The 27,728-nt window shown below is 39.8% G+C and overlaps 1 protein-coding gene across 1 annotated transcript; it reads left to right on the forward strand.

Moving 5' to 3' along the window:
• The first annotated feature begins 110 nt into the window (after positions 1-110).
• Positions 111-21,048, forward strand: LOC110517404 (SH3 domain-containing kinase-binding protein 1). Its single transcript, XM_036973780.2, has 17 exons — positions 111-343; positions 1,088-1,245; positions 1,524-1,581; positions 2,127-2,236; positions 3,212-3,302; positions 3,399-3,460; positions 3,572-3,617; positions 4,762-4,856; positions 6,633-6,734; positions 9,080-9,131; positions 15,785-15,835; positions 16,045-16,168; positions 17,222-17,387; positions 18,281-18,334; positions 18,585-18,793; positions 19,392-19,455; positions 19,762-21,048. Exons 1-17 carry the CDS (start codon positions 340-342, stop codon positions 19,798-19,800), a joined length of 1,485 nt encoding a protein of 494 aa, XP_036829675.1. The 5' UTR covers positions 111-339; the 3' UTR covers positions 19,801-21,048.
• The last annotated feature ends 6,680 nt before the right edge of the window (positions 21,049-27,728 follow it).

A 27,728-nucleotide genomic window follows, 5' to 3' on the forward strand; every position in this document is an offset into this window, starting at 1 on the left:
ATGTGGTCATGTTCTTTTTCAACCTTGCCTATCATCTCTCTCCTTCAATTAGAAACCTGTCCCACCTGTTCTCTCTCTCTCCTTCTCTTACTCTCTCGCTTGCTCTCTCTGACCCATCCTCCTCCTGGCTGGTGGCTTGTCATGACTAGCCTGAAGTAGATGTTAATGTTTGACTAGAGGGAAGGAGGGCCCTGGCTGGCCATATATAGCTTTGCTTCTTGGGCAATGCTCTCACTTTCTTTCAGTTCTCTTCCTGTAGCATATGAGGTGTCTGTCTGTCCATCTGAAGAGGAATTACCTACAAGTCTAGAAGAGAGAATAAAGCTTTCCTAAGAAGTCATGGGTAAGTGCATTGTAACTGTGTTGTCCATTCAGTAGTGTTTACAAGGGTTTGGGGAATGTTTACAATGTCTGTCAATTAGTTACATTCAGGGCAATTGACAAGAACTCTAGCTTCGAAACTGTGTGGTCATTTTGTAATCCCAAATAAGATTTGCGATTGGAGGGGATTTTAGTATACCAGATATGTAGGCCTGTTCATGTTTGTAGATTATACACCCTCTTTTTCAGAAAAGAGATAACAGAGATAATGATCTTGCTTCTTTATTATCCTGAAAGCAAAGAGGTAGTAAGTCTCTGGGTGTCTACGATACTTTTGTATTTGGTGTTGCAGGGTTTCTTCATAGCTACCATTGACATAAATGCCTAAAGCCAGGTAAACAGGTTAGCACTAGTACTAGCAGTGGGTAAGGTACATTTTTCATTATTTTCTTACTTGCAGGTTGGTTGTAGGCAATGGGTGTGTGTGGTACTGACATTTTGTTTTGTATAGTCCTTGCCTAAAAACTACTTGAACATAAACTTTTTCACAATGCCAGGGCAAATTCCAAACTGTAATTTTTGGTATCCATTTTGCTGCCCCGGTGCTGTACTGTAACTTTGCTTTACGTATGTGTTGTTCAAACACAAATATGCTACAGGAGACTGGTTTGGCTTACAAAGGCCTTGGTGTTTATTCAGAAAAAGTAAAGCTGAAATCTTTTAACAACATACCTCTTCTCCCTCCTCCTCCATTTGCATGTCTCAGAGGTGCTGGTGCTGATGGACTTTGAGGGCATGATGGGAGATGAGATGACGGTGCAGGTGGGAGACGTGGTGACGAGTGTCACCAAGCCCAGCGAGGAGGGCTGGCTGGAGGGAGAACTGAGGGGCAAGAGGGGCATCTTCCCCGCTAACTTCGTCAAGGTACAGTGTGTCCATCAAGAGTTTGCCTTCAGTCCCAGTATTAGGATGAATACCATCTCAATTCAGTCAACGAAGGAAGTCAAATTAAATTATATTCTGTCAAGGAACTGAAATTCCATTATTTCAGTTTACATCCTTCCTTGACTGATTTGAAATCAATTTGACCCCGACTCTGACCAGCCTATTGTTCGTGCATTTCTCATGTGCAATCCATTGTCTAATACTTGACTCATTAGCTTTTTCCTTGTGTGTGTTTGTATATTTTATTTCCCACACAGGAGGTGCCAGTGTATTTGATAGGTGGCAGCCAGAGGGAACCGAGAAGCCTACGGAAATGTATGTGTCACTCTCCAATGGCTTTAAACCTCCACTACCATAACGCTCTGCTTATTGTGTGTCCCATAACTTGGATCTGTAGCTTAAACTGTATCCAGATATGTTTCCCAGTCTGTCAAACACGAACCCTGTTTTGTACTGAAATGTGCAAGTGTTTTGGTTCGTGCTCATCGAGATACACGCACACTTTGTCAGCACGACAGGCTCAAACAAGTAATTAAAGGCCTTGTGTAGATATACAGCCTCGCCTGCTAGCACCAAGCTTAAATATAATGTACAAGGAAGGAACAGATAAAAACCACAGTCTACTGTTACAGCACAGTCCCTTTGAGGGATTCAATTAGTTACAACACAAAGAAGCTTTGATTATTCTAGTCATGCTCTGAGTCTGGAGTCTACAAGTTATCATATTGAGACTTCTGTATTTGTTTACTTCTGAATTTCTCTACTGAATTTCTATTCATCATTAGTTTTAACTATCATTTTACAATAATAAGAGCAGTCTTGACTAATGATGTGGCTGGTACAATGCTTTGCTCATGCAGCAAGGATGATTAAGCAAACAAGGAAGTGTGAGGTGGCCTTTGCCTACAGTCCCTTGAATGAGGATGAGCTGGAGCTGGTTGTCGGGGAGACCATTGAGATCCTCAGAGAGGTATGGTGTTGCTTTTATCATTACTGACACTATCAATAGATGGGAAAACACTTGCAAACATACTAGAGAATGAATCTCAAAGAAATATCCCACAAGACAATTTAACAAGGCCCTAGACCCAAATTAGTTTGAGACCCCTGCTATAGTGTATCAGTGTAAATTAGTTGTAGGTTCTTGGAGAGAACATTAGCTGCTCTATTTCGAAAGATATGTTTATGTTTTTGCTTCATAATTGGAGTGTCATATCATATTTACTTTCTTTGCATCATCTCTCTAGTAGCAAATGCATGAGCAACCACAAATCATTTATCTTGTTTGCCTAGCTAGATATGATACTGAAATATCACCCCTCCAAAAGCTCAGATAACCAAATTGTCGCACAGACATTTCAGCAATGCATATTCATTGTGATGTTTCCCCAAGATTATGCTGAGAAATCACATTTCCCGCACACATTCCAACTTCACTTTGAGGTGTGTACAGATGTCGGATCTTAATTTGAGCCAGTTTGCTACAGCAGGAAAATAATCCTGCAACAGTAACAGGAAATGATAGATATTATGTGGATCACAGGAGGTGGGTTGCACCTTAATTGAGGAGCACGGGCTCGTGGTAATGGTTTCACCGTTCCAGACATTATTATGAGCCATCCTCCCCTCATATAGCCTCCACTGATGTGGATTGTAATTCATGGACATTTCATAGGGGAATTTACAAACTTCTGAAACCTTTTTAAACCTCAAATACACTCTGAGTTTTTAATTTCCTGCATTGCAGGAAAGTTCTCCTGCAACAGGATGATCAATTGAAGATTCTACATCTGTAGACATTATGCTGACCAAACCTGTTGTGAGAATTCCTATGCATGTGGATGATTGGTGAAATATGCTCTGCTACACTGTACTATTCTTACATTTCCATTTCTCTTTCTTTTGACTTCTTTCTCTTTTACCTCTCTCTTGTAACACCTGACAGATTGAAGATGGGTGGTGGATGGGAATGAAAAGTGGTAAAGTGGGAGCGTTTCCATCAAACTTCACCAAAGAGATATTTGTCTCTCCAAAAGGTGGGATGGGCACAATTTTCACAAGGCCTTTTTTTGTTCTGAGAGTGGACTTGAATCAATATATCCTTATAGAACTTCCTTCTCAATCTTTTTCAGATGTTAAGCACAACGAGAGCAAAACCAGACCCAAACTCTCAGATACAATGTTCAGTAAAGAGGTATGGAATGCAATATAAATCAAAATACACTAAATCTGGGACTTTTTCTCTCCTGAAAAACTAGTTGTGAGATGCCACTGATTAATTTAATACATTTGTCTTTTTGTTAAGACAAAGCTACCTCAGAGGACGAGTGTGAGGAACAAACCAAAAAATTGTAAGTTTCTATAGTTCTAATTCCTACTTTATGTAGGTCGTATAAATGAGTGGACTGCATTCTGAAATACATTTTAAATTGTCAAATAAAAGGCCCATCCCTGTACCACTCATCAAATTCATCCTCCTTGTGGGAGATACTTTTTGATACATTGAATGAAACTGCAAAGCAATGTCTCCACTGAATGTAGACATGTTCTGATGTACTACAACAACAGTGAGACCTCTGCTTGTGACAAGTGTTCTATTTTTGGACCAAACTACCACTTAGGCAGGTGTCCACAAAGAACAGACAGCCACATCATTGGCATGTGACAGTCAGCAATTCCCGCAGTTTACCAAATAGGCTATGTGGGTGTGTGCCCACAGAAACTCTGACAGTAACACTGGCTTGGTGTCACCGTTTAACGTGGAAAGAGATTAATGGTTCAAATAGGTTCAAGTCAATATCCTTCTCAGAAAAATGTATGGATGTATGGACTGATATTCTTCTTCGATTGGTTAGTCATGATCAGTGGTGTAATGTACTTCAGCAAAAATACTTTCATTAAAGTACTATTTAAGTTGTTTTTTGGGGTATCTGTACTTTACTATTTATATCTTTGAGAACTTTTACTTCACTGCATTCCTAAAGAAAATAATGTACTTTTTAATGTACTTTTTACATACATTTTCCCTGACAACCAAAAGTACTCGTTACATGTTTAATGCTCAGTAGGACAGGAAAATGGTCCAATTCACGCACTTATCAAGAGAACAAGTGGTCATCCCTACTGCCTCTGATCTGGCAAACTCACTAAACACAAATGCATTGTTTGTAAATGATGTCTGTTGGAGTGTACCCTGGCTATTTTAAAAACTGAGGTACATTTTAAAAACAAGACAATGGTGCCGTGTAGTTTGCTTTATATAAGGAATTTGAAATTATTTATATTTTTACTTTTGATACTTAAGTATATTTAGAACCAAATACTTTAAGACTTTTACTCAAGTAGTATTTTACTTGGAGACTTTCCCATTTACTTGAGTAACTTTATTTTTTAGGTATACATACTTTTACGACATAATCTTAAAACCAACCTATTCCAGCCAAGCATTGCTTAGGTTCTCTTTATAACGCTCCCCTCTCTATTATGTCTACTCAGTGAAAGAATGTTGTCAAGTCATGTTCGACTACGCAGCCTTGACCGAGGACGAGTTGAATCTAAAGAAGGGAGACATTGTTACAATCATCACCAAGGTTTGGGTCTTTGTACTAATGTTGTCATTCATGTTCCCCAATACAATATACTGTACCTTCATGACTTTATGCCTTTTGGGGCCAAAATCAAGAATATAATGCCCCAGTTTTGGACTAGAATTAACCTGGTTATACAATTTCATCAATATTTTTTTCTCCTCAACCAGACAAGCCTGTTATGTGACTTGTGAGCAATTCTGTGAAAATATGTGCCACAATACACTAGATGACAAAGCATGCACAATTACATAAGTAGGGAAACCATCCCAAAATCTGATGGTATAAATTATATTCCAAATTACAGTGGTGTAAAGTAACGACATTAAGTAAAAATACTTTGAAGTACTACTTAAGTGTTTTTTTTGGGTATCTGTACTTTACTTTACTATTTATATTTTTAACAACTATTACTTTTACTCCACTACATTCCTAAAGAAAATATGCACTTTTTACTCCCATACATTTTCATTGACACCCAAAAGTACTTGTTACATTTCAAATGCTCAGGTAGGACAACAATGTAGTCCAATTTACGCATCTTCAGTATCAATATAATGTGTTGTCATACCTACTGCCTCTGATCTGGCGGACTCACAAAAAAAATAATACTTTGCTTGTTAATTATGTCTGACTGTTGGAGTGTGCCATTAGCGGTCTATAAAACAAATAATTATATATATACACAGTACCAGTCAAAATTTTGGACACACATACTCATTCAAGGGTTTTTCTTTATTTTTACTATTTTTTTTTGCATTGTAGAATAGTAGTGAAGACATCAAAACTATGAAATAATACATATAGAATAATGTAGGAGCCAAAACAGTGTTAGACAAATCAAAATATATTTGAGATTCTTCAAAGTAGCCACCGTCCGCCTTGATGACAGCTTTGCACACTCTTGGCATTCTCTCAACCAGCTTCATGAGGTAGTAAAACTGTCCAACTTTTCTTTGCGGGGATGTGAAACACATTGCAGTGCTACTGTGCTTTATTACCGTTCCCCTGGAATGAATTTCAATGAACAGGTGTGCCTTGTTAAAAGTTCATTTGTGGAATATCTTTCCTTAATGTGTTTTAGCCAATCAGTTGTGTTGTGACAAGGTAGGGGTGGTAAACAGAAGATAGCCTACATATTACCGCAAGGAGAAACGACAGTCCATCATTACACTTTTTTTGGTTCCTACATGAGTCCATATGTGTTATTTCATGGTTTTGATGTCGTCACTATTATTCTACATTGTAGAAAATAGTAAAAAAAAAAAGAAAAACCCTTGAATGAGTAGGTGTGTCCAAACTTTTGACTGGCACTGTTTATATAAAAGAGAGAATCGTGCCGTCTGGTTTGCTTAAAGTAAGGAATTTGATGTCTAGTATTTACTTTCACTTTTTATTTTTACTCAAATATGACAATTGAATACTTTTTCCACCACTGTACTTAAGTATATTCAAAACCAAATACTTTTAGACTTTTACTCAAGTAGTATTTTACTCAAGTAGGGTGACCTTTACAGTTACTTGAGTCATTTTATATTAAGGTATCTTTACTTTTACTCAAGTATGATATTTGAGTACTTTTTTCCACCACTGCTAAATTATAAGTGGAAAAGGGAGGTTTATGATAACTTTGAAGATCAAATAATAGTGTCTACTGTGGGCAATGACCATGCTTCCCCTGACCCTCTGTTAACCTCTCAGATGTTCAGATTACTTGTCGTTTTATGATCTGTTGTGTAGTTCTTTGAGTTGCTCTTTACACAATCTCTTCTTCTGAAGGAAACAGAGGACGAGGGCTGGTGGGAGGGAGAGATGAACGGACGCAGAGGTTTTTTCCCCGACAACTTCGTCATGGTGATACCGACGATCGACGGTCTCCAAGTGAGTTAGAGCAGGGAATCAGGGAAACATTCCCAGGGATAGTCTCGCTGTAGCCCTTTGAATGGGAAATTCCCCCACACATTCCAGTGGGGGTTTAGCCATTACATTACACTGACCTAAGCAGCTATGACACCAACCAGTAATGAACATGAGCTATTTATTAGACCGCAACAGGTCAATAAAAACAAAGCCCTTTATCTACAGTTGGCTAACATAAAAATACATTCTCAGTCAAGTTTTTCTTATATTTTTTATATAACCTTTGTTTAACTAGACAAGTCAGTTAATTAAGAACAAATTCTTATTTACAATGACAGCAGGTTAACTGCCTTGTTCAGGGGCAGAACAACAGATTTTCACCTTGTCAGCTCAGGGATTCATCTAGCAACCTTGCGGTTACTGGCCAAATGCTCTATCCACTAGGCTACCTGTCAACTTTTACTTAACTAACTTATAAAGGTTTCTGACTCAAAGATCTCTTCGACATCTGCAGTTTAGGAGTCACTGACTTTACATTTCTGTCTGTGGAAAAAGTGTGTTAGTTTATTTTGAATTGTATTACTTTTATATATACAGTGCCTTGCGAAAGTATTCGGCCCCCTTGAACTTTGCGACCTTTTGCCACATTTCAGGCTTCAAACATAAAGATATAAAACTGTATTTTTTTGTGAAGAATCAACAACAAGTGGGACACAATCATGAAGTGGAACGACATTTATTGGATATTTCAAACTTTTTTAACAAAATAAAAACTGAAAAATTGGGCGTGCAAAATTATTCAGCCCCCTTAAGTTAATACTTTGTAGCGCCACCTTTTGCTGCGATTACAGCTGTAAGTCGCTTGGGGTATGTCTCTATCAGTTTTGCACATCGAGAGACTGGAATTTTTTCCCATTCCTCCTTGCAAAACAGCTCGAGCTCAGTGAGGTTGGATGGAGAGCATTTGTGAACAGCAGTTTTCAGTTCTTTCCACATATTCTCGATTGGATTCAGGTCTGGACTTTGACTTGGCCATTCTAACACCTGGATATGTTTATTTTTGAACCATTCCATTGTAGATTTTGCTTTATGTTTTGGATCATTGTCTTGTTGGAAGACAAATCTCCGTCCCAGTCTCAGGTCTTTTGCAGACTCCATCAGGTTTTCTTCCAGAATGGTCCTGTATTTGGCTCCATCCATCTTCCCATCAATTTTAACCATCTTCCCTGTCCCTGCTGAAGAAAAGCAGGCCCAAACCATGATGCTGCCACCACCATGTTTGACAGTGGGGATGGTGTGTTCAGCTGTGTTGCTTTTACGCCAAACATAACGTTTTGCATTGTTGCCAAAAAGTTCAATTTTGGTTTCATCTGACCAGAGCACCTTCTTCCACATGTTTGGTGTGTCTCCCAGGTGGCTTGTGGCAAACTTTAAACGACACTTTTTATGGATATCTTTAAGAAATGGCTTTCTTCTTGCCACTCTTCCATAAAGGCCAGATTTGTGCAATATACGACTGATTGTTGTCCTATGGACAGAGTCTCCCACCTCAGCTGTAGATCTCTGCAGTTCATCCAGAGTGATCATGGGCCTCTTGGCTGCATCTCTGATCAGTCTTCTCCTTGTAACAGCTGAAAGTTTAGAGGGACGGCCAGGTCTTGGTAGATTTGCAGTGGTCTGATACTCCTTCCATTTCAATATTATCGCTTGCACAGTGCTCCTTGGGATGTTTAAAGCTTGGGAAATCTTTTTGTATCCAAATCCGGCTTTAAACTTCTTCACAACAGTATCTCGGACCTGCCTGGTGTGTTCCTTGTTCTTCATGATGCTCTCTGCGCTTTTAACGGACCTCTGAGACTATCACAGTGCAGGTGCATTTATACGGAGACTTGATTACACACAGGTGGATTGTATTTATCATCATTAGTCATTTAGGTCAACATAGGATCATTCAGAGATCCTCACTGAACTTCTGGAGAGAGTTTGCTGCACTGAAAGTAAAGGGGCTAAATAATTTTGCACGCCCAAATTTTCAGTTTTTGATTTGTTAAAAAAGTTTGGAATATCCAATAAATGTCATTCCACTTCATGATTGTGTCCCACTTGTTGTTGATTCTTCACAAAAAAATACAGTTTTATATCTCTATGTTTGAAGCCTGAAATGTGGCAAAAGGTCGCAAAGTTCAAGGGGGCCAAATACTTTCGCAAGGCACTGTATATATATATTTTTAAATAAAACAATAAAAGACTATACGAATGGCCGCTCGCGTCAATGGGTGCTCTAATCAGTGGGTGTGTGTTGCAGCAAATAGGCAGCAAAGAGAGACTCAGCCAACCTGTTGTGTTTTCTGTTGCTTTTCCTACAGTCTGGAAGCACCAGCCAACCACCTGCGCGCCGTGGCACGGAAAGACGCTCAGGTAAATACAGCAACTTCCTGTTTTAACAGAGAGACCAGTGCAACAGCATATACTGTTACACAAGTTAGTCCATGACACCAATATGACAGTACAGAATGTCTTGTGATTTAGATGCTGACGATGGAGCTTATGAGGTGTAACATAATAACTGGTGCAACAAAATATACTGTGACACCCATAGAGATTCTATTAAATGACTATTCTAATTAGTATTAGTGTGTTAGTATTTTAATTCCTAATTCTATGGTGACACCAATCTGTGACACACCAATATGACAACATAGATTGTCTTGTGATATAGAGATGCTAATGGAGGCTGAATTAGAGAATTTACGGTGGTGCGTGTTCAGTCTGGCACAGTGTTCATGTTTTAGGGTGTGTGAGGTTGTTGCTTTAGCAGCTGAATATGAGATTTTGTGTGGTCCAAATTGCTTCCTGAATATTTCAAAATCTAGGTCTTTGCATTTTACAGATACTGTTCTTGTGGATGGAAAACAGACATTAACATAGGAATGTCACAAAAAAATGTAATACTCAGCATGAGTGAGTATGGCGACCCTAAGGGTCAAATTAGCTTTTAAAATTGAGTGACATCGGCACATCCATTCTGCCTGTCTGTCTGTCGGCTGTCTGTAACTGAACTACAATTAGGTTTTTATTAGCAAACCAGGCCACCAACACACTCACATTTCCTCAGTCCAGGCTACATAGGCATATCTTATGTAAGTGAAAATCTACCTAAAGAGCAATATAACACAGAAAAGCCCAAGAATGCTCATCGATTTCTGCGTCAAATTCAGACAACCACAGCTACAGTGCCTTGCGAAAGTATTCGGCCCCCTTGAACTTTGCGACCTTTTTCCACATTTCAGGCTTCAAACATAAAGATATAAAACTGCATTTTTTTGTGAAGAATCAACAACAAGTGGGACACAATCATGAAGTGGAACGACATTTATTGGATATTTCAAACTTTTTTAACAAATCAAAAACTGAAAAATTGGGCGTGCAAAATTATTCAGCCCCCTACTTTCAGTGCAGCAAACTCTCTCCAGAAGTTTAGTGAGGATCTCTGAATGATCCAATGTTGACCTAAATGACTAATGATGATAAATACAATCCACCTGTGTGTAATCAAGTCTCCGTATAAATGCACCTGCACTGTGATAGTCTCAGAGGTCCGTTAAAAGCGCAGAGAGCATCATGAAGAACAAGGAACACACCAGGCAGGTCCGAGATACTTTTGTGAAGAAGTTTAAAGCCGGATTTGGATACAAAAATATTTCCCAAGCTTTAAACATCCCAAGGAGCACTGTGCAAGCGATAATATTGAAATGGAAAGAGTATCAGACCACTGCAAATCTACCAAGACCTGGCCATCCCTCTAAACTTTCAGCTCATACAAGGAGAAGACTGATCAGAGATGCAGCCAAGAGGCCCATGATCACTCTGGATGAACTGCAGAGATCTACAGCTGAGGTGGGAGACTCTGTCCATAGGTCAACAATCAGTCGTATATTGCACAAATCTGGCCTTTATGGAAGAGTGGCAAGAAAGCCATTTCTTAAAGATATCCATAAAAAGTGTTGTTTAAAGTTTGCCACAAGCCCCCTGGGAGACACACCAAACATGTGGAAGAAGGTGCTCTGGTCAGATGAAACCAAAATTGAACTTTTTGGCAACAATGCAAAACGTTATGTTTGGCGTAAAAGCAACACAGCTGAACACACCATCCCCACTGTCAAACATGGTGGTGGCAGCATCATGGTTTGGGCCTGCTTTTCTTCAGCAGGGACAGGGAAGATGGTTAAAATTGATGGGAAGATGGATGGAGCCAAATACAGAACCATTCTGGAAGAAAACCTGATGGAGTCTGCAAAAGACCTGAGACTGGGACGGAGATTTGTCTTCCAACAAGACAATGATCCAAAACATAAAGCAAAATCTACAATGGAATGGTTCAAAAATAAACATATCCAGGTGTTAGAATGGCCAAGTCAAAGTCCAGACCTGAATCCAATCGAGAATCTGTGTAAAGAACTGAAAACTGCTGTTCACAAATGCTCTCCATCCAACCTCACTGAGCTCGAGCTGTTTTGCAAGGAGGAATGGGAAAAAATTTCAGTCTCTCGATGTGCAAAACTGATAGAGACATACCCCAAGCGACTTACAGCTGTAATCGCAGCAAAAGGTGGCGCTACAAAGTATTAACTTAATGGGGCTGAATAATTTTGCACGCCCAATTTTTCAGTTTTTGATTTGTTAAAAAAGTTTGAAATATCCAATAAATGTCGTTCCACTTCATGATTGTGTCCCACTTGTTGTTGATTCTTCACAAAAAAATACAGTTTTATATCTTTATGTTTGAAGCCTGAAATGTGGCAAAAGGTTGCAAAGTTCAAGGGGGCCGAATACTTTCGCAAGGCACTGTATATTAACGGATGTCCCTGGTAACAGGTTAGATGTAGTTTGTAGTTTGTATGGTTAGGGTTAGGGTTAGGAAGCTCCTAATCATCCCTATTTCAGATGCTCGTTTTTATTGCCTCTCAATTATCTATAGCTACGCATCATACAATGAAGTTGGGTAGCACAAATGATTGTTCATTGTTGAAGTTTCAAAGCTGTTTCAATTTGACCTCTCTTGACCTGCTATCTATGTGGTGTATCTCGAAGACACAGTTCCCTTTTGAGTTTTTATGACTGTGTGTTGTTCAATGAAGGAATAGACCCACTGGGCACACCACGTCATTTCAATGTGGATAATACCGTTCAAAATTAGGAACAGATTATTACAGCAATTGTGAGGATCCCCACAGACCTGCGACAACCTATGCATGCTATCTATAACATGTGATTACATAAGAAGAAATGTAGAGTCTCAGTAACCTCACAGCGACCAACCATGGTTGTGTTAATCATGTTAAGGATGAATGTTACATTAGTTTGTAAGATAGACTTAACTTTTACTGTATTACAAAAGGTAATATTGAATTGTGCTTGGTTGATATGAAGAGAGAATCGTGCCGTCTGGTTTGCTTAAAATAAGGAATTTGATGTCTAGCATTTACTTTGACTTTTTACTTTTACTCAAATATGACAATTGAATACTTTTTCCACCACTGAACTTAAGTTACATTCAAAACCAGATACTTTTAGACTTTTACTCAAGTAGTATTTTACCGGGTGACTTTCACTTTTACTTGAGTCATTTTCTATTAAGGTACTGTACCTTTACTTCTACTCATGAATGACAATTTAGTACTTTTTCCACCACTGCATTGTAGAATAATAGTGGAGACATCAAAACTATGAAATAACACATATGGAATCATGTAGTAACCCAAAAAGTGTTCAACAAATCAAAATATATTTTATATTTGAGATTCTTCAAAGTAGCCACCCTTTGCCTTGATGACAGCTTTGCTCACTCTTGGCGAGACTAGCTTTGTGAGGTAGTCACTTGGAATGCATTTCAATTAACAGGTGTGCCTTGTTAAATGTTCATTTGTGGAATTTCTTTCCTTCTTAATGTGTTTGAGCCAATCAGTTGTGTTGTGATAAAGTAGGGGTGGTATACAGAAGATAGTCCTATTTGGTAAAAGACCAAGTCCATATCATGGCAAGAACTGCTCAAATAAGCACAAATAAACGACAGTCCATCATTACTTTAAGACATGAAGGTCAGTCAATCCATAACATTTCAAGAACTTTGAACATTTCTTCAAGTGCAGTCGCAAAAACCATCAAGCGCTATGATGAAACTGGCTCTCACGAGGACCGCCACAGGAAAGGAAGATCCAGAGTTACCTCTGCTGCAGAGGATATGTTGATTAAGAGTTACCAGCCTCAGATTGCAGCCCAAATAAATGCTATACAGAGTTCAAGTAACAGACACATCTCAACATCAACTGTTCATAGTAGAAGGTGTGAATCAGGCCTTCATGGTTTAATTGCTGCAAAGAATCCACTACTAAAGGACACCAATAATAAGAAGAGACTTGCTTGGGCCAAAAAACACGATCAATGGACATTAGACTGGTGGAAATCTGTCCTTTAGTCTGATGAGTCAAAATGTGCGATTTTTGGTTCCAACCGCCGTGTCTTTGTTAAACACAGAGTAGGTGAACGGATGATCTCCGCATGTGTGGTTCCCACCGTGAAGCATGGAGGAGGAAGTGTGATGGTGTGGGGGTGCTTTGCTGGTGACACTGTCTGTGATTTATTTAGAATTCAAGGCGCACTTAACCAGCATGTCTACCACAGCACTCTGCAGCGATACACCATCCCATCTGGTTTGCACTTAGTGGGGCTATCATTTGTTTTTCAATGGGACAGTGACCCAACACACACCTCCAGACTGTGTATGGGCTATTTGACCAAGAAGGAGAGTGATGGAGTGCTGCATCAGATGACCTGGCCTCCATAATCACCCGACCTCAACCAAGTTGAGATGGTTTGGGATGAGTTGGATCGCAGAGTGAAGGAAAAGCAGTGAACAAGTGCCCAGAATATGTGGGAGCTCCTTCAAGACTGTTAGAAAAGCATACCTCATTAAGCTGTTTGAGAGAATGCCAAGAGTGTGCAAAGCTGTCATTAAGGCAACGGGTTTCTACTTCGAAGAATCTAAAATCTAAAATATAAGTTTTGGTTACTACATGATTACAAATGAGTTATTTCATAGTTTTGATGTCTTCAGTATTATTATACAATGTAGAAAATAGTACAAATAAAGAAAAACCCTTGAATGAGAAGGTGTGTCCAAACTTTTGACTGGTACTGTAAGCAGGACTTGGTTAAAACCCTGGACGGGAGATCAAAGCTATACGTGAGTTATCCAGTAGGAGGTGCTGCCTAGCCTAATGATCTGGCATTGTTTTAAAGTTACAAATTCAACTTATTTTATGTTGAGATTTGGTGATGACATAATCCTGTGGTTGTAATTTCACCCTCAAAACAACAGTTTACGAGAATGACTTTTTTCAAATCAATGTCGTTTCCATTTAGATTCCGTGTCACAACACGCTGACAAATGAGATTGAAACAACATTGATTCAACCAGTTAGTTCCCAGTGGGGAGGGACAGACAGCTTGTGACACATGTTTTGCCTTAAACAGTAAAGAGGATGTGAGAGTCCAATCTTGAGACTGTCAGTGCCACACATAGCAGGATGTGGTGCACAGGCAGTTTTTATCTGAGGGCACCAGATCTTGTTTCAAACACACACTTCTGCTGAAGGTGCACATTGTGTTTAAGACGCTAACTGTTAGTTAGCTGTTAAGGCTGGATGTTTCTTCCCAGCTTTAAATAAATGAAGCCTTTCTAATTGAATACGAAGGGTACACAACATTAAGATACAATATTTCAATCACGTCATTTATTTTTTATGATACAATCAGTGCATAAATACTCAAAGGAAGCTTGTTATTGCTACATGGCCCCTTTGACATTTTGAGGCGCTCACTCTCGCTGAACATTCACAAACGTTCATATCTTGTGTGTATGAGTTTGTGTTCAAACATTAAGAGGCCTAACAGTCATTTGGAGATAATATCATCCCAGAGTCAAGCCACTGCCCTTGAGTCCCTGAACCCCACCCCATCGCTCCCACTACTCCATTGGCGTCTAGTGTCACTGGGGGGTTGCAGATATGTCACAGGAAGTCCTACACCATGATGGAGAAGGGGGTGTAATACAGTACGTCACATGACCTGGCTGAGATGCCTTGGAGGAAGCCAGGGGGTGGGGGACCGTAGAGAGCTCTGTCTGTCACAGTGGCTTTTCACAAGTGGCCCAAGCAGCAACTCTGCAACAACTCTAGTGCTTCACATTGGTGGAAGGGCTTGGTCAGGGAGTTTTACGTGTCTTTTGAAGAAGGTAGGCTCTATCCTCATTGATTTGCTATTGGCACTCTTAGTCTGTGGAATTCATCATCACCAGTCACTTTTCGTGGTTTATTGTCTTACATGTCAGCATGACACTCAGCATGTTCTTCCTCTGTATCTTGAGAGATGTGCTAAAAGCTATAATGCAGATTCATGTTGTTATTGACTTAGCTGTTTTGTGGTCAGTTCCCTTAACTGCACTCTAGTTGATCGTTTCTCGTTTTTATTAAACACTATAATTGCTTGGTTAACTCTTAATGGTAATTGAGAGGCAGAATATTGTGCTTTGTCAAAAGACAATCCCATAAGTCTATTATACATACTGTAGCTGTTCACACTTTAGGGATCTCCTTTATGATAAATAAGTTATTTCCACCCCCAAGCCAAGGCCTTCTCAAGAGAGACTCTTGGGAACAGTAACTACAGTCTTTTGGATTCTGTCGGATTCTATTGGACACAGCTGTGACCTAGCCTGCTCCTATGACATGCAGCATCTTGGCTTCCCATGCCACTCTACTGGTTGGAATTTCTTCAAACTCAAATGGAAGAAAATGAACAACGTTTCTGCCCTACATGAATATGAATTTGCATTTGAATTAAATTATGTTAAATTCATTTTTGCAGAGAACGATTAACCCCAGAGGTCTGGGTCTTGATGCTGTTGTACACTCACCGTTCTCATGGCAAAGAGAACAACACACCAGTGGCAAGATAGATAGCTGTGGCCGTGTATAATATGGTGTGAGTTTTGTGCTCTAATGTTCTTTTAGTCAAGGCTGAGGGTTCAGCGATGGAGAAGAGCAGCCCTGCAAAAGCAAAAGGTAAGATACAGCATGTCGATACTGTTCAATAAAAGTACAGTTTTACTGTGTCTGCAGTCTCATTCAACCAGATGTTGTATTACATTATACTTCAAAATACAGAGGAGATGATGCTTCACAATTGCAAAGAGGTGTGTGTTGTTAATAAGTACTTACGAGTACCGTTTGCTTACTACCAGCAATGCTTAAATGTGCACATGTGCATACAGATGAGAAACCAGAGACTAAAGACCTGAGAAGCAACCCTCCAACCAAAGTCAAGCTCCCTGTTCCAAGTAGACCTGCACTACCACCTCCAGTGAAGCACAAGCCTCAGAAGTTCGGTTGTAGCAAGTGAGTGACTCTAGAACAGCCATTTTTTTTTGTCTCGGTCAACACCAACCATTTGGGTAGAGTACGGAGGTATAGTAGTGCCGACGTAAATGCAATCTTAATCCAATGTTGACACTAATATCACTCCATAGTATCAAGTATGAACGTTAATAGTGAGACTTGTAAAATAAGGATTTCTTCATGAAGCATCGCTTTCAGTCTTTGCTACTGATCAGAATGGACAAATAGGGCGCTCATATGGAAGCCTTAGTAGTTATATATTTGCAAAAGCCAAATAATACGAAAGCAAAAGGTCTCTGTCAAGACAGGAACTGTTTGTTCTCTTTAAACTGGCAAGGAAGGAGAGTGTGGAGGAGAGTTTTGGTTGGTGCCTAGGTTACTATAGCACATAGTCGTCATGTCTTGACGCTGAATTGCCAGGATTCCCAAACCTTGAGCGGTGCACTGGAAACTCTGGGATGAGTCAGTGTGGGCCTAAACAGACGAGAGCAGCCCATTTCCTTCTTTCTGAACAAACACACACTACTGGGAAAACAAAAAGGGCCGTCTTTACCAAGGGGAAATTGACGAATAAATATTGTTCTTTCTAAATAAAAGGTCACATGTTGGAGGCAATGCAATGACAGTGTGGCCTTGGCTAAAAGCATATTGCTTATTTGTCAAATTAATTTGAGATTATACTTGCAAAGGTCAAACAAGTTTGTATATTTTATTAAAAGCTATGGACGTCTTTTGTTTGTTCTAGTGAGGGTGTGGACGATGAAAGGAGAAGTCTTAATGCTTGGCTAAACATAAACTCACTGAGGTTTCAATATGCAGTGCATCAGCACCTGCCTCTAAGACCTTGCAAGAGGAAACAGGATACCACTTTTTCCACACTGAACCACAGCTTTTGTCATCCACTGATAATCTCAACCGTAGAAAATGAAGCATCTCTTTCAGTTCTCTCTCTACATCAGAGCAATTTGGGTCAAGTTAACCTTATGAATCAACCAGTGTAGGCCTGAAAGAATGAATGTTTCATTTCTCTGAAATGATTTTTTCTCCCATTAGAGCCAATGGCGATCTCCCTCCCCTTTCACCAAAATGTACAGAGGAGAGCAACTCGGACCAGTTTGACGGAGTGGAGGTGTCCCCTGAGAAACTGAGTCACCCCACAGCCAACAGAGCCAAACCCCCACAGAGACGACCCCCATCTGCCCCCGTCACCGGTCCACAGGTATGGCAACAATATACCATACTGTATTATTATTAATATTATTATGGTACAGAATGCACCTCTGTACAGTGTACATATTATGACATACTAGGAACAGAAGCGTTTCGCTAAACCCACAATAATATTGACTAAATATGTGTATGTGACCAATAAAATGGTTTTTGATTTGATTTAGGACAGATCACATATTAGGACAGAGTCACACATCCATGGACGTTGTCAGAGTCACTTTGAGTTAGTATCGTTGTCATATGTGTGGACACACCACACAGTTATGTTTCCTTCTGAGACCACAGGGAGACAATGTGGCTTAATCACATGACACATGACACATCACATGACAGTAGACCCACAACCCCTAGGTTATCATAGCGATGATGATACAATCCCTGATTTGTCTAGTGTCATGACGCCACCAGTCTATATCTGCCCAAAGGTGCACGTTGTACACCACATCCCCTCTGAAACCACAGGGGGGCAGTGTGGCCCAACACTCATCATGCAGCGACATTATGAACCGACAACCCCAGGTTAACATAAAGATGATGATATATTCTCGGGTTAGTCTGATGTCATTTTCTAATGTCACGCCACAAGTACATATCAGCCTAGAGGAATCACTGTCAACACAGTCATAGGGGCATATCAGTGGAGAATAGTGGCCCTTGTTAGATTTAATTCCTCCAGAGTTTCCCTGAAGACTGTTTGTTCGTATGACGTGGCCCATCTGGCCCACTAAGTCTTTACTCACCCGCCCAGAGAGAGAGAGAGATGGCCTGTTCATAAGTGGCTTGACAAGTTGCATGCCATGAAGGGTTAGTGAGGCCATGATGCGAGGAATGACTCTTAAAAAGGAATCGTCATTAAGGTCATGGTTGTTGTTCTAACCCTAGGCTCTGAGTGGCAGGGACCAGACAGATGCAGAAAAATCGCCTAAACTGCTGAAGGTTTGCAAAATTGACTTTGATTCCATATTCATGAATACTCTATCATCATGTTAGGCCTTGATGGCAAGTACGTAGAACACAAAATTAACATAACGTCAATGTATCTCTCTCAAAGTATCAATTAGCCACAAAGTAACAACTGACTTTAAATAAGATTACTGAGATTGAATAGATTTAATATAAAAGTGTTTGAATCCTAGACCTGTCAATCCTTGACAAAACATTGAGATACCTTGCTGAAACATTGCAGGTTGCAGAAAGTCATTCACCGCCATCCAAGCCTGAACATCCTCCCAAGAATCCGGTAGTCTCCGGTAATCCGGTAATCTCCAGACTAGTGCTACCCAAGGCTATAGTGGAGGCTAGGGCAGCCCAGGAGGAGAAGCCTTGTCTGGCCAGCCTACAAGCTGAGGTCAGGGCACTGAAGATTGCTCTGGAGCTGCTGCAAAACAGACACGAGTAAGTAGTATTACCCAGTTATTCAGACTTCTAGATAACCAGGGGAAAAACTTGAGGAATCAGGTACATTAACCCATTTGTTCAGTTGTTCCACCAAGCTATTTTCAACTATTTTGATAAAAGGCATAATCTACCGCACACTCAAAAACGATTAGTGAAGGTGCTGGAGGCAAAATGTGAAACTAGAAAGACAGGAAAAAGTCCCTGCACACATCCAGTCAGATCTCTCCTAGCCTGGTTAAACCAGACTGAATGCTGGACTCACCATTGTTGAAACACTTCAGTATGTGTTAACCAGGCTACATTTCTCCTGCCAGAAATGTAAACCATTCCTTCATTTTCTGACTCTTCTTTGACCTCTTAGTGCATCTATTGAGATATATATATATATATATATATATATATATATGTGTGTGTATATATATGTGTATATATATGTGTATATATATATATATATATACATATATATATATATGTGTATATATATGTGTATATATATATATATATGTGTGTATATATATATATATATATACATATATATACATATGTGTATATATATATATGTGTATATATATATATGTGTGTTCTTTCCTTCTAGACAAGACATACAGGAACTGAAAGAGGGACTGAGAGACGAGAGAAACAAACGTGTGGCTCTGCAGGTACGTGGAATATTTACAGTGAGCTCCAAAAGTATTGGGACAGTGACACATTTTTTGTTGTTTTGGCTCTGTACTCCAGCAATTTAAATTTGAAACAATACCATGACTGAGGTTAAAATGCAAACTGTGCACAAATATCACACAAATAGTATAACCCCAGAACATGCTAACCTCCCCTGTTATTTTAATAAATAGTGAGAGGCTAGCATGTCTTGTTCTGAGCATGCAGTGGAACATACAATGTTTGGAGCATAAACACAAGCTTTTGATTTAGCTGAATATTAACACAACGTTTCCCCTGTGCAGGAGGAAGTACATGGTCTTAGGATTAAACATTCATCCTAACTGACACCATGACCGGGCAGTACATCTAAGTAAGGCTCTGCTATGTCATTCCCTTGAACACAAACTTGAAATGGAATTAAAATGTTCCTGACGTTGGAGTGCAAGAGGGGATGGAAAGGATGCATATCTGCTTCCTCTGCAGACATACCAGCTGAGGCCACATTAAGGCCTGGAATCAATCCGTATCCCTGAAGTATCGTGGAAGATCCCCTTTATAGCTCGATAAAAACATTTGAAGGCAGTGTTCCCACATTTGCATTTACGGTAAACACTGCATTGGAAATTACCTTTAAAGCGACACTTTGGGATTTTGGAAAGTCTACTTCCCCGGATTCAGATGAACCCGTGGATACCATTTTCATGTCCCTGCGTGCAGTCAGAAGGAATTTTCTAACTAGCGTAAGCGCAATTTCTAACTAGCGTTGGTGCAATGACCTGAAGTATCTACTAGCATGCTAGTAGACACCATAGACTTCCAGCCATTGCTAGTTAGCATAGTTTGCATTGGCTCGCAAAACTACCTCTATCCTTGAGTTTATCTGACTTTGGGGAAATACACAAAGGTCTTCATTGTCAAAATCACGAAGTTTAACTTCACATTTTAACACGGACCTTCCGCAATACTTTTGCGATAACGATTGAATCCAGCCCTAGATTGTGGTTAGCCATTTTTTTTTTTGAGGGCATTCTGGACTTGATTGGCAAGTGAATCGACCAAAATGCTTTGTATACATCGACCAAAATACTTTGTAGCCGGGATTCAACTCAAGGTGGGTTATAGCGTAGTGCACAATACAACTGACAATGTGTCTTTTTAAGGGACTTTTCCCCAGCGTTTACATGGTAAATGCTGCAGACGTTGGACCAAGCCTAAATCACTTAAACTTAAAGTATGTTATAGTGCGGCGTGCTTTAACACGCCTTGCATTGAATCCCGGCCTTTGGGTAGAAAATGTGTTTTATTTTATATTGATGATATTGTAAATTTCATTGAAAGAACAACATCACACAACAATGCAGAGGACTGGTTTTATACATCGACTGTGGGCTATGTTTCTCAGTGCTTATTTTTCTCTGAAAGCATATTTCTTGTTTTTTGGGGTATGTTTGGGAATATTTTGAAGCATAGTGTTTGGGGAACATGAGTCAACTGAACAAACTACTTGTATCTTTTGTGCGAACTGCCATTGTATATAAGAGTAACTATTTTGTGCCTTTTTTAAAATATTAAATATTACTTGTCCAAAATACTCCAGTGATTTAGCAAGCAATATTTTGCAACTATTCTGCAATGCTGCATGTGTCCATTGGGAGGCACTTTTGTATTACTGTTGTTAATTCAGTGCTGCACTGTAGTTGACTTTCAGTCCACAAAAACAAAACTATATTAGTTAATTCTGTATAAATGTACCCTTTTCTCATTTTTGGATATGTCTTTTAGAATAGGTGCTAAAGTGAATCTAATTAAAACCATGAAAATACAAACACAGTGAAATGAAGTGATCCGCAGTGAAGCATGTCGGTATTATACTTTTGCAGCTGGATAAAAGTGGCTGCGTCAGTCACACCAGAACATTAACTTACAGCACACTGAAAGTGAAAACAAGTTGACTTATCATAAAAATAGAGGATGAAGGAAGAAAAACAAAAAAGAGATTTACTGTCGGATATTTGATGAGATTTGATGATCAGTATTTGTTGTTTAGGGCTTTGGGCTCTCTTGAGTGAGCCCTATAGATCTGTTTCCATCTCAGCATTGGCGACATGCTTCTGGCATGGCCTGGGAAGTCTGTGAGCTGGAAAGCACATCTGGAGAGCATCTGGAACACATTAGAGAGAGTGGGCTTCTGAAACTGCCATGGGAACAAACTATTTTTAAAAATGGCATTGAATACGCCTGATGGAGTGCATATTCCCTCTCGGGCTAAAACGGCTAGTGTAACATGAAATAAACTATAGTAAATAAATAGGGATTGTTGGTACGGCAGTATTTTCATAATGTATTTCACATAAGGCCTATTGAAAGTCATCCTTCACCCGTATGAACCTGCAAAGACAACTGAAAACAGTACTTCATAAAACATATTTGATAGGTCATTAATCATAACTGTTAACAGCACAGGCATTTCCATGAAACACATCAATTTTGCAACTTCATGAAACGCCATAATCAACCAAAGAGACAATAGACAGCCTTTTCATTAGTCCAGAGCAATCTTTTTTTTTTAGAGGGAAACAGTTGCTGCAAAAGAGGAGGGATTTGAGAGAAGAGAAATGGTATCGGCAAGAGGCACGGAGCCAGAAATAAGATACGGAGGAGGGTCAAAGGTAAACTAAAATTAGCCTTAATAAAAAAGGGTCTGATACGGAGAGAAAGAGAACAGTTTTACCTCGTTTCTGTGAAAAGGAAATTATGGATGAGTAGAGGGCACGAGCTTAAGCGGGTTAACCTCCAGGAAATGACAACAAAGCCCGTTTTTAAAATGTGTCAATGTGTTCATAAGGAGACACAAGTCACAAACAGTACAGTTGTCACTGGTGACTGACATATCATTCAAAAGACATGGGCCCATTATGAATGCTTTTATCAATCATTCCTTCCTCATATACTGTAGGTTCAAAACCTTAGTGACACAGCACAGTTAAAAATATACAGTTGAAATCTACAATAGTGGATGGAAATGTGAACACACATAACCTAAGATGTTATTATTTCATAGAATGATACATTGTAAAAAAAGAAGAAAAAAAATACATTGTTATTAGCATGTCAGCATCTATACTGAACAAAAATATAAACGCAACATGTAATGTGTTGGTCCCATGATTCATAATCAGAAATAAAAGATCCCTGAAATGTTCCAAACACACAAAAAGCTTACAGTTGAAGTCGGAAGTTTACATATACCTTAGCCAAATACATTTAAGCTCAGTTTTTCACAATTTCTGACATTTAATCCTAGTAAAAATTCCCTGTCTTAGGTCAGTTAGGATCACCACTTTATTTTAAGAATGTGAAATATAATAATAGTAGAGAGAATGATTTATTTCAGCTTTAATTTCTTTCATCACATTCCCAGTGGGTCAGAAGTTTACATACACTCAATTAGTATTTGGTAGCATTGCCTTTGAGTTGTTTAACTTGGGTCAAACGTTTCGGGTAGCCTTCCACAAGCTTCACAAATTAAGTTGGGTGAATTTTGGCCCATTCCTCCTCACATGGCTGGTGTAACTGAGTCAGGTTTGTAGGCCTCCTTGCACGCACATGCTTTTTCAGTTCTGCCCACAAATTTTCTATAGGCTTGAGGTCAGGGCTTTGTGATGTCCACTCTTGACTTTGTTGTCCTTAAGCCATCCTTAAGTCCATTTGGAAGACCCACTTGCGACCAAGCTTTAATTTCCTGACTGATGTCTTGAGCTTCAATATATCCACATCATTTTCCTCTATCCTCATGATGCCATCTATTTTGTGAAGTGCACCAGTCCCTCCTGCAGCAAAGCACCCCCACAACATGATGCTGCCACCCCCGTGCTTCACGGTTGGGATGATGTTCTTCTGCTTGCAAGCACCCCCCTTTTTCCTCCAAACATAATGATGGTCATTATGGCCAAACAGTTCTATTTTTGTTTTAGAGGACATTTCTCCAAAAAGTATGATCTATGTCCCCATGTGCAGTTGCAAACCGTAGTCTGGCTTTCTTTATGGCGGTTTTGGAGCAGTGGCCTCTTTCTTGCTGAGCGGCCTTTCAGGTTATGAAGTAGATGTCTTAACCGACTTGACAAAACTATAGTTTGTTAACAAGAAATTTGTGGAGTGGTTGAAAAACTAGTTTTAATGACTCCAACCTATGTGTATGTAAACTTCCAACTTCAACTGTATGTCAAACAGAAAAAAAACTGGATGGACATCAGAAATAGATGGGGGGGGTTGAGGGTTGAAGTAGAACAGGACTAAAAACAAGCAAAATATAAGTATTGTAAAATAGATTGTGTCCTAAAATGTATGTATAATGTATGTAGTATGCATAAGCTGGAAGTAGAAGCCTAAGTGTTGCTGTCCATTAGTTTACTCCAATTAGGGGAAGGGTGGTAGGGTTAGCAAAAAATAATACAGGAAAATACATTTTATAAATATGTGTATACTGTATCTATATAGTATATATGTACGTTTGGACATACTCATTCAAGGGTTTTTCTTATTAAAAAAACTATTTTCTACATGTAGAATGATAGTGAAGACATCAAAACTATGAAATAACACAAATGGAATCATGAAGTAACCAAAATAGTGTTAAACAAATCAAAATATATTTTATATTTGAGATTCTTCAAAGCAGGCACCCTTTGCCTTGATGACCCTTAAATGAGTATCTGTGTCCAAATTAATATTTTCATTTTATTTAACTAGGCAAGTCAGTTAAGAACAAATTCTTATTTAATAAGAAATTGTGGGTTAACTGCTTTGTTCAGGGGCAGAACGGCAGATTTTACCTTGTCAGATCGGGGATTTGATCTAGCAACCTTTCGGTTACTGGCCCAATGCTCTAACCACTAGGTTACCTGACACCCCAAACTGGTAGTATTTTATTTATTTTTATTTCACCTTTATTTAACCAGGTAGGCTGGTAGGTAGGCGACTTGGTCAAGATAAAGCAAAGCAGTTCGACACATACAACAACACAGAGTTACACATGGAATAAACAAACATACAATCAATAATACAGTAGAAAAATCTATATACAGCATGTGCAAATGAGGTAGGATAAGAGAGGTAAGTCAAATAGGCCATGGTGGCGAAGTAATTACAATATAGCAATTAAACACTGGAATGGTAGAATGTGCAGAAGATGAATGTGCAAGTAGAGATACTGGGATGCAAAGGAGCAAGATAAATAAATAAATACAGTATGGGGGTGAGGTAGATTGGATGGGCTAGTTTACAGATGAGCTATGTACAGGTGCAGTAATCTGTGAGCTGCTCTGACAGCTGGTGCTTAAATCTAGTGAGGGAGGTAAGAGTCTCCAGCTTTAGTGATTTTTGCAGTTCGTTCCAGTCATTGGCAGCAGAGATCTGGAAGGAGAGGCGGCCAAAGGAAGAACTGGCTTTCTTGTGACCAGTGAGATATACCTGCTGGAGCGCGTGCTACGGGTGGGTGCTGCTATGGTGACCAGTGAACTGAGATATGGCAGGGTTTTACCTAGCAGAGACTTGTAGATGACCTGGAGCCAGTGGGTTTGGCGACGAGTATGAAGCGAGAGCCAGCCAACGAAAGCGTACAGGTCCCAGTGGTGGGTAGTATATGGGGCTTTGCTGACAAAATGGATGGCACTGTGATAGACTGCATCCAATTTGTTGAGTAGAGTGTTGGAGGCTATTTTGTAAATTACATCGTCGAGGATCGGTAGGATGGTCAGTTTTACAAGGGTATGTTTGGCAGCATGAGTGAAGGATGCTTTGTTGAGTGAAAGATGCAGATTCTAGATTTAATTTTGGATTGGAGATGTTTAATGTGAGTCTGGAGGGGAGTTTACAGTCTAGCCAGGCACCTAGGTATTTGTAGTTGTCCACATATTCTAAGTCCGAACTGTCCAGAGTAGTGATGCTGGGCGGGTGTAGAGTATGTATATATATATGTATATATGGGGTATGTACAGTATTCAGATCCCTTGACTTTTTCAAAATTTTTCTAGGTTACAGCTTTATTCTAAAATGTATTACATTTTTTTATTAAAACATTTTTTCCCTCATCAAACTACACACAACACTCCATAATGGCAAAGCAAAAACAGGTTTTTAGAAATGTTTGCTAATTCAAAAATAGAAATATCACATTTACATAAGTATTCAGACCCTTTACTCAGTTCTTTGTTGAAGCACCTTTGGCAGCAATTACAGCCTTGAGTCTTCTTCGTTATGGCGCTACAAGCTTGGCACACCTATATTTGGGGAGTTTCTCCCATTCTTCTCTGCAGATCCTCTCAAGCTCCGTCAGGTTGGATGGGGAGCGTTGCTGCACAGCTATTTTCAGGTCTCTCCAGAGATGTTCGATCGGAGTCCAGGCTCTGGCTGGGCCACTCAAGGACATTCAGAGACTTGTCCTAGTGTTGTCTTGGCTGTGTGCTTAGGATCATTGTCCTGTTGGAAGGTGAACCTTCGCCCCACTCTGAGGTCCTGAGCACTCTGGAGCAGATTGTCATCAAGGAGCTCTCTGTACTTTGCTCTTTGCCTCGACCCTGACTAGTCTCTTAGTCCCTGCCGCTGAAAAACATCCCCACAGCATGATGCTGCCACCACCATGTAGGGATGGTGCCAGGTTTCCTCCAGATGTGATGCTTGGTATTCAGGTCAAAGAGGTCAATCTTGGTTTCATCAGACCACTTCTGGCCACTCTACCGTAAAGACCTGATTGTTGGGGTGCTGCAGAGATGGTTGTCCTTCTGGAAGTTTCTCCCATCTCCACAGAGGAACTCTGGAGCTCTGTCAGAGTGACCATCGGGTTCTTTTTCACCTCCCTAACTATGGCCCTTCTCCCTCAATTGATCAGTTTGGCCAGGCAGCCAGCTCTAGGAAGAGTCTTGGTGCTTCCTTACTTCTTCCATTTAACAATGATGGAGGCCACTCAACTCAATTACTACTACTGAGATTGATCACATGTCCGATGGAAAACAAACGTAATTTACTCACATTTAGTCACACTATAACTTATACAGCTTAAAGAAGCTTTCATAAGCACTACGTAGATGCTTCACAAAGCATTTACAAACAAATGTCACTATATAAAGGCGATGATCTAATTGGTACTTTGAGAATTGTGGCATGACCCTTTTGCCGGCCCTTATATGGTATGACATTCGTTTATACATTATTTGTGAAGTATTTAAGGCCTTATTATATGAAAACAAATACTTCAGTGTCTTCAATGATGGAGATTGGACCGTGAACGTTGTACTGAACAGCATTCATATATTTCCAGATTAATTGCCATACGATTTCATCTAATTGAATGTTCTCTAATGTACTGACATACCCTCTCATTGAATTGTAGTTACAGTAAACGCTAGTCAACATCATTGAACAAAAAATGCCGAGAAACATTGCAAATTCAATAACAAAGTCTGACACCTGAAAGGTCATCACCACTACAACCATAAAACAATGCAATGCCCATTTGTTCTAAGATAACCGTTATGCGACTATTAAGTAGCCCGTTCCTGCACTCAAATGACCTAGTGGCCTCATGGGTGGAATGCTATATGTTTGCAATTTCATAATTAATTAACATGAATTGTTTTTAAACGCCTGAAAATCCAGTGTTTCTATGTTAACAGTTTTGTTATATTGCAGTCTTCCGTGATGTATATAAACTGTAATATTGCGATGCAAACTCAAAATTGAATATATGTCAACGCTATATCTGACATAGTACACATATCTTATTTTGTTTTAAGCCCATAACCATGTGTGTGAGGTGTATACTTTTGTTTCAAAGTAGATTTGTTTAAGACCACCAAGAAACACTCTGTGTGACCCTGATTTTGCCCACTGCAGTAAAAGGTTGAGGCTTCTGAGACTTACGAGCTGTCTATAGCAATCATAGTCCAAGCTGTATAGGACGGCAGGCAGGGTCAAGGTCAGGTCAGGCAGAGGTCAGTAATCCAGAGTAGTGGGGCAAAGGTACCGAACGGCAGGCAGGCTCAGGGTCAGGCAGAGGTCGGAAATCCAGAGTAGTGGGGCAAAGGTACCGGACGGCAGGCAGGCTCAGGGTCAGGCAGAGGTAAGTAATCTAGAGTAGAGGGCAAATGTACAGGTCGGCGGGCAAGCAGAAAGGACAAAACCGGGAAAACAGACAAGGCATGCACAAGGGGAAACACAGTGGTAGGTTTGAGGAACAAAACAAACTCACAGACAGACAGAAAACACAGGTATA

Source organism: Oncorhynchus mykiss, chromosome 3 (assembly GCF_057628025.1).
Source record: "Oncorhynchus mykiss isolate SJ-2025 chromosome 3, ASM5762802v1, whole genome shotgun sequence".
In the NCBI taxonomy this organism is placed as follows: Eukaryota; Metazoa; Chordata; class Actinopteri; order Salmoniformes; family Salmonidae; genus Oncorhynchus; species Oncorhynchus mykiss.

Bases quoted from the DNA above. Each gene is read 5' to 3' on its own strand.
- LOC110517404 (XM_036973780.2), top strand. The intron at 3,618-4,761 runs GTAAGTTTCTAT...ATGTCTACTCAG, and splicing joins GAGGAACAAACCAAAAAATT to TGAAAGAATGTTGTCAAGTC. The intron at 4,857-6,632 runs GTTTGGGTCTTT...CTTCTTCTGAAG, and splicing joins TTGTTACAATCATCACCAAG to GAAACAGAGGACGAGGGCTG.